Here is a 7,749-nt window from a genome sequence, read left to right as displayed (position 1 = left end):
GGTACAGGAGCAGTCCGCGGGGCAGTGTTTCATCAGAAAAAGAAGGGTCGATCCTTGCAACAAGAATTTCCTCTGCGTGGGCAGATCCTACGGGCGCCTGCAGTGTCCAAGATAACTCTGTTCGAATTCTGACCAACAGTGTCGGTAAATGCGAGAGACCAGCAGAGCCTGCATGCGCGAGGTGCACAAGCTATTTTCTGGCTTATGAAATCAGATACACACACAGTGATTGACGACTGAATCACCAATCCGTTGTTCTTTCATTTTATTTGACAAACATATTTATACACACATGTTTGAACGCACTGAAAAGCAATGACACACGGCAAATGTGTACGTTAAGACGCCCTTTGACGCTCGCCACACGAAATCACGAAATCCCCTCCTTACATGCCTAAAGGCAAAAACAATGAACAAAACCAATCCAACAGCTGTAATTAACAACTAAGCGAAAGCGCCTTGAGACTTTGAAAGGCACCGCCTGCGTGCGTACGTGCTCATTTCCAGCGATAAGCCGGCCCGGACACCACGGCGGCCGGCCGGGCGTGCTCCTCGGAAGGACGCACGTCGGCCGGCGCCTGGATAAACTCCGACCACGGGCCCTGGTAGCGGCTGGCGTCGGCGTCGGCCGCTCCGGCCGGCAGCTCCCGGTAGTCCATGAGGTGCCGCCTGCTGCCGCTGCCGCCGTGGGAGCTGCCGTCCGACGAGGCGCAGCGGTAGCTGTCCCTCCCGTGGCTCTTCCTGATCGCGTCGATCACGAACGGGATCAGCCCTTCCATCGCTCAAACAATACAAAAATACACTCTCCTTCCTTCTTCTTCTTCCTCCGGCTGCTGTTCCTGCGCTGGATATTCTCGTTTGAACTTGTTGTTAGCTTGTGCTTCTGTCACGTGGGAGACTGGGGGCCTATTTATGGAGCCCAGCGGCCGGGGCGCGCGCGTGCGTCTGATGGCTGGCGGCGGGCGAGCGAGCGCGGGCGGGATTATCTGGTCGCGGCCGCAGCTCCGCTTTCCCTTGCCGGTGTGCGTTTGACTGACGGCGATCCAGGAAGCTTCTTCCTTCCTCGTCTCCCTACCTCGTCGTGCTGGGTGGTTACTAGGTATTGTTCCGTTCCGACGCTTGTTTCTGACGACCCGGCGGTGTTCTCCGGAGTCTCGTTAAGTTTGCCAAATCGGGCACGACCTTGTAGCAGCACACCTATTTAGGCACGGGGTACGTAGTTGTCTATGTTGGACCGCTGTAAATAAAGCTTCTGTTATGGTCAATCATTTGATTGATCACGAAAGCAAAATGGGACTAGGTTACGTCAGCGAGCTAGCAAAATTGTAGAAGCGCACTCATATCCGGAAGAACCTAGTCAAATCACGGACATTCTTTTGACCTTCCCTCTTGCGTTAAACCTTCCCTGGCTGGTTTCCGATGAGACCAACTGCAGCTCTCCTGCGTGCGTTCAAGGATCACAGGTGCGACGCTCGGAGAGTCACGTACTAGATTCTATCCGCTCGGCTGCTTTCCCACTGTCGATTCTGCAGAAAATATCGGTCCACGCAAACCACGTGCACTACATGAGCCATAAATAATACTCCTATAGAAAATCTCAGCGACAAGCACGGTAAACACGTGGTTTTGAGAACATGGAAGGCCAGCTCGGGGAAAAGAATTATATGAGACCAGGTCTCACAGGCTAGCATATGAAACCCATCCTGATGGATGACACGTAGCATTTATAAATCATAAAGTATCTACCCCACCCTCTATTTGAAATCAGAGAAATGTCGCGTGTCATCCATCAGGATGGGTCTCACCTACTAGCCCGTGAAACCAGATCTCATATAATTTTTTTTCCCGCCCTGACGTGACAGCGTTACTTTTGACTTGCTCCGGCTCATTTTACCGGGCTTCTACCGGATACTGCTTTTTTTTAGGGAACGCCATCACGTCGGTTTATATTTCAAGGGTAAATAAAGATAAATCGTTTGAGAGTACATCTACAAAGAAATCCGAAGGCTCTAACTTCCTCCCTCCGGTCCTTTTTACTCCGCATATTATATTTGGGTCAAGTTAAACTTTGCAAAGTTTGACCAAATACATATTAAAAAATATTAATATCTATTATACCAAATATATATCACATGAAACTACATTTCGTAATGAATCTAACAAAATTGATTTGGCATTGTAAATGTTAATATTTTTTTCTATAAATTCGATCAAAATAGATATGCTTTGACTTCAGACAGAACTTATATGCGGACTAAAAAGGACCGGAGGGAGTCCAAACAATGGTTCGAGAGTTCTTCAAGTTCCTAGACAACACATCTGCTGCCATATTGACCTCCTTGGGACAATGATTAGAAACTATAGAAAAATAATAATGAGTTAAAAAGGAGCACTCTTCATAGATGGCTGCTGCAGGGCCCAGTGAATTCCCACCGTTCTGCATCACATCAATAACCTCCAAGCAATCTGCCTCTACATGAATTCTATTGCAACCCATCTCGTTAGCAAGAAGAAGACCCATCTCTCAGGCCTCAGGCCTCGGGCGAATGTGCCCGTGTCATCGCAAGATAGCTCGCTTCCTGAACCGCCCTCATAGTCATACCGGATACTGCTACTTACAGATTGAACCAGTCAGCACATCAAACATGGTTTCCACCAAAAATTCATAACAAAAAACCCCTTGGGTGGATCCAAGTTCAACCTTCTTTTGAAATGCAACCAAGGGTTGGTTGCAATTTGGGATAGATAAAATTATTCAACCAGGTTTTGAAAGATGCAACTGCACTGTGGAAGTGCAGGGCAGGGCAAAGACAAAACAATGTCAAGCAAATAAAAACTGGACCACCTACGGCACCAACAAGATAAATCACAGTAAGACGGGGGGAATATTTATAGCAAAACAATGTCTTCGTTGCAAAAACTGCAGGAGCAAGAGACTACTACAGTATTACACAATATTTATACGAGTTCATTCACGATGCTGAATATTAAAAGCAGACACTAGACTTCAGAACCCTAGATGCATGATAACAGACATCCGACACTACACAACGACTGAATATATAGAAGCACAAAGCGACAACTAAGCATAACGAGCTTTTAGTCCGGTTAACGTCTTGAAATGTTACTTCCATGATGATGATGATGGCATCTCAATCATCTGGTCATGAACTCCTTCGGCATAGTTTGAGGCTGGCCCATGCCCATCAATCTCTGGATCTGAAACCAAGGGGAGGAACAGTAAGACAAACCAAATATATTGTGAAACAAGAAAATTGTAAAGCTTTATAGTCAAGACGAGACGTGCATACATACAGCTGCCTTTGAAGTGTTCTTGCGTAAGTTGAGCGAAACCGAGCTGTGGCGTCCTTCCATGGGCCAGCACAATCATTTGATTAGCTGATTGCTAATCAGAGTCTTCATACAAACCTTCATCGTCTGAAACCTCGTCAAAAGACCGCATATCTAGCTGATAGCGCAGCAGACCACCAATGCCACCGAATCCTCTGCAGAACTGCGATCCCTCTTGTGACTTGTTAGTGACAAACTCAAGCGCACAGCCGAACTTCTTGTATTCATTAGCAAACCACTCCAACAGAGATATTTTTTCCTGAACTTCCAACTCGGCATTGGTCTCACTATCGCGGAAATTGCTCTGATCCGCTTCCTGCTCCTTGTTCAAATGTTTGACAATAATTTCCCCAGAGACACTGTGCTTCAGCGAATATCTGTTGATGTCAAGATTCTCCCACACTATCAGAGTCTCAACAGCACCCATTTCAAGAGCCTTTAGAGTGTCATCAACACCAAAGACATACTTCCCAGTATCTTGACTGATCTCTTCAAAGTACTTGCCAATTAACTTCTTCTCCTGTATGAACTTCACATTTGCTAGAATCTCAGCTGACAACTCAATAGCTTGGTTGAACCCATTCTCGCCGCCATAAGAAACATCAACCACATTAAGTATCTTGGCTTGAAGTCTCTGGTCAAACATATCAGATTGGCTCAGCTCTGTCTTGAAATCAGCAGAACCAGCAAGAATCAGTCCAGAAACATTAGGCTGACTTGTAGCTGGATTGATAAAAAACTGAGTAGCAAGCTCAGCAGTTTTTCGGACATAGTTATGACGTTTTTCCATCCGAAGACGAGCAAAACGTAGAGCTGACTGCCCTCCTCTACCATGCTTCTTTGGGAGATCAACAGTAAATTTGTGAAGCACTTCACGTGTATTTCCACTTAGTGTGCCAAAAAGTGTACCATTACCATCCATAACAATGAAGCCGAACTTGTCATCAGATTCCAACAGCTCATTTAAAGCCTCAGTGTGGAACTTGTTATCACAAAGGTAAAGTGAGACATTTATAGGCTTGAATGGCTCAAAATCAATAGTAACTTTCTTTTCCTTTCCATCATCAGTAACAATGGTTCCAGTGTAGAGAACCAAACCATTGGGAGGAACTCTGTTGTAAAGCTTCAGCCTCTGCTGAGCTGAGGTGATGGCACCCAAAACTGATTGACGATTGACTCTACTCTTGATGTTTGAAGCAGTACCATACTCGTCGCCTAACATCTTCGCCACTCGAGAAACCTGATCACGTGGAGGCATAATAAGAGAGATCATGCTTGTGCCATTGCCTCTAGCAGACTCCAGTGCCTTGATTAGCTTTTTAATCTTCCAGATTTCAATGTTCCTATCGGTTTCCTGGCTCTCAGACATCTTGATAGAGCCCGGCTAAGACTAGTTCACCTGTAGACAGCCACACACACACACACGAACAGAAATATGAGGGCCTTGGTAAAAAAAAACTTCCATGGGCCCAGTTGCCCCATAGAAACAATTGTTCATGAACTAAATGAAATAAGGGAATTCGTAAAATGTTCAGTGCAGATGCTGTAGGTATTTAATTGTTATTGCTAGCCCAAGTTGAGTTTGCAATATCCCAACTATGCCAGCAAGGTCCAAATTATAGTACAAATAAGAAACGACAGTCACAAGCACTTAATTACAAAAAATTGATCAAAGATAGTAGTAAGTGAAACTAATTTACAGGAAACATCATACTTTAAACACGGCACACAGGGAATGAAGCAAAACTAGTTTACTGGAAGCGGCAATACTTGAAACATAGCAAGCAATGTACAAAGCAGGGAAGTTCATCAAACAAAACAATTTCCCACAAGAAATTTGATATGTGAACAGAGTTGAGAATTCCATGTTAAGATATTTGACAAGACTTTGCAGCCAACATATAAAAAATTAATAAGCATATAAAGAAGAGCTATTGGTTGGTTGCACAGTGTTCAGCAAAGCATATGTGAACAGTATTCCTTCTATATTTGAAAAAAAAAAGTTCAAGCAGCTAGATAATTCCCATAATAACTGAAGAACATACAGAACCAAGCACAGTTGAGATCTGAAAAGTCATTCAGTAATAATAAAACTATGATGATACAAGGTAGAACATGCAACTACACGTATGAAATAAATGAAGAGCGGTCCTAGGATAATCTAGAAAAACTGGCTGCAGAACACAACAGTCAAAAATCTAAACAGTAGCAGTCATGTGTTGGACAACATAGTAAGCATAACTTAGTACTAAAACACATGGACTGCAGCCTTATATTTTATGACCAAGTGGTCTATAATGTAAATGATAGATCTGGTCAAGCAATATGGCATAGACTTTAGGTTATTGCAATTCCATTGACCTACTTAATACTTGATCTCTATAAACTAAGAGAATGAAGCACAATGTTGATCTTAAGTAGAAAAAAATGACAATCTTTCTAGCATATAAACGCTCGGTTCAATCCAACACAATCATCTTTAACAAAGTATTAATTAGGTTAGAGCTATTAGGTATGCAAACTCGAGAGTTGCCTCGGGCAGAGTTGAGGATGCCAGTAACGTTACAACCCAATTAGTAGATGGCATGGTCTTCTTCATCTTTATTACCAAACTCTCTTTCTCTTCATAAGCAGATCAGGAGAAGCACTCTGGAACAAGGAGAAACCTTGCGTTTCTTTCTAATCAAAACCGCAGATAATTAGTCATAATTTAACTTGCAGTGGAACTGTGCAACCAAGAGTGAATCCTGGAGTGGGAAGCTGGGTCGGGGTGTGGAGACAAGGATAAGAGCAGATCGTCCATGGGCGCGAAAGAAGGGGACGTGCGTGGACTGGGGAGAACTTGGGTGGATTCCATACAAGGTAAGCAATGATCTTGATGTGCTGAAATCCACTGGTAGAGTTTAAGATAACTCCAGGGAATCCTCACCCAAGCTATTGCAACAACACACTATTAAGTTTTACAAAGCTGAAGCATTATAAGTTGGCACGCATATATGTGAAAAGAAACACAAACAATTTGGATGCACCCAAAAGCAAGACGAGCAGCTCCTACCCGTTAGTAAAATTGCACACTAACTAACATCGTGGGCACTAACAGGAAGGCCCTCCGGACAAGTGGAATCGAAATAAACGCAACTCATATATACTCGAAAAAGAAGAAGCATCATCATCTAAGCCCGCATGTATTTAGTACTCTGCCCCAACATCCTAACTCTTCTTCCGTACATCCAAACGAATCAATCAATCCATGCACTCAGCACGCAATCTCCAAACGGAACACGGATCGATCGCCTCGCACCGAAGAACCCGCGGATGAAAACCGCGCAAAATCGCAGAAAAACATCCGGCCAGCGCGCTCGCCTCGCGCAGATCCCGAAAATCGCAAGACAGCACAATCACCGCGTGAGCTAGAGAAGTATCGGTAAACGAAACCCCCCGGAAATTAACGAATAACAGGACGCAAATCGGACCAGAACACGTCGCACCACGAGAACTACGGATTGAGCACCAAATCGCGACGAAATCTAGCGGGATCGGGTTAGGGTTCGTTACCTAGGGGAAGGGGTTGGGGCGGAGGGAGGGGTGGGGAGTGCCGACTTCACGCGCGGCTGGCTGGGTGGGGAATCCTCTCCTCTCTCTGGCTGTCGGCTGCTTGGGAATATAGAGCGATAATAGTTTCCGCGGTGTTATTATACCACCTGGTGAGAGAGCTCGGCATCGGCCCGCCGCAGCCAGCTCGCGGCAGGATGGGCCGTTTAGCCCATCATCCTGGGAGGCCCGTTTCTTGTCAGACGATCGATGCTCAGCCTGCTGGGCCGGTGGCTGGTTAACCTTCTCGGGTCGTGGGCCTAACAAAAAAATCTATGGCCGCGCTTTGGGAGCGAACACGGTGACAAAACGCGCGGGAGCAATATCTTGCATTAAGCGACATGGTAGCTTCTCCCACATTGACCTCTAAAGTAACGGGTTGACCCCTAGATCTCCTTGTTCCTTCGTTGTGCTGCTAGCCAGTAATCTCACGCGATTCACTTTAGATTAGTAGGCCGCGAACAACTTGTAGTAAAAAAAACAGATTTCCACAAAGTTTTTGGGGGTTTTTTCACCGGTTTTTCTTTGTTTCTTTTTTCATTTTACTGGTTTTTTATTAATTTTCTTCTTTATTAGTTTTCAATGGTTTTTCTCTTTTCTTTCTTTTTTCTTCGGTATTCATTGTTTCTTCCTTTTTTAATCTGTTTTCCTTTTGATTTCCCTCGGGTTTTCACTGTTTTCCCGTATACTTTTTAGAATATTTATAATACATTTTTTAAATATATATTCCATATTTTAAATACAAAATTAAAAAAATAATACATGGTCAACATTTTTCCTATACACATATTATTACTTTTTTTCATT

At 44.3% G+C, this 7,749-nt stretch overlaps 2 protein-coding genes across 3 annotated transcripts; both read right to left on the bottom strand.

Annotated features, from left to right (window-relative positions):
• Window positions 1-237: 237 nt before the first annotated feature.
• LOC125541324 (uncharacterized) lies at window positions 238-1,096 on the bottom strand. The gene has a single exon (XM_048704768.2). It carries the CDS (start codon window positions 777-779, stop codon window positions 498-500), a length of 282 nt encoding a protein of 93 aa, XP_048560725.1. The 5' UTR covers window positions 780-1,096; the 3' UTR covers window positions 238-497.
• A 1,766-nt stretch (window positions 1,097-2,862) lies between these two features.
• LOC125536492 (eukaryotic peptide chain release factor subunit 1-3) lies at window positions 2,863-7,007 on the bottom strand. Of its 2 annotated transcripts, none has more exons than XM_048699720.2 (3): window positions 6,907-7,007; window positions 3,312-4,750; window positions 2,863-3,219 (listed from the first exon to the last, which is right to left on the bottom strand). In XM_048699720.2, exon 2 carries the CDS (start codon window positions 4,718-4,720, stop codon window positions 3,407-3,409), a length of 1,314 nt encoding a protein of 437 aa, XP_048555677.1. In that variant the 5' UTR covers window positions 4,721-4,750; window positions 6,907-7,007; the 3' UTR covers window positions 2,863-3,219; window positions 3,312-3,406. The 2 variants fall into 2 exon arrangements, with proteins under 2 accessions (XP_048555677.1, XP_048555676.1); XM_048699719.2 differs by having other exon boundaries at window positions 3,316-4,750.
• Between the last annotated feature and the right edge of the window lie 742 nt (window positions 7,008-7,749).

Source organism: Triticum urartu, chromosome 2A, assembly GCF_056163025.1.
Source record: "Triticum urartu cultivar PI428250 chromosome 2A, HENAU_Tu73, whole genome shotgun sequence".
Lineage (NCBI taxonomy): Eukaryota > Viridiplantae > Streptophyta > Magnoliopsida > Poales > Poaceae > Triticum > Triticum urartu.
The sequence above is the reverse complement of the archived record's forward strand: the minus strand, read 5'-3'. Positions and strand labels throughout refer to the sequence as shown.

Coding starts and splice junctions, on each gene's coding strand:
- LOC125541324 (XM_048704768.2), bottom strand. CDS start 779: ATGGAAGGGCTGATCCCGTTCGTGATCGACGCGATCAGGAAGAGCCAC.
- LOC125536492 (XM_048699720.2), bottom strand. CDS start 4,720: ATGTCTGAGAGCCAGGAAACCGATAGGAACATTGAAATCTGGAAGATT.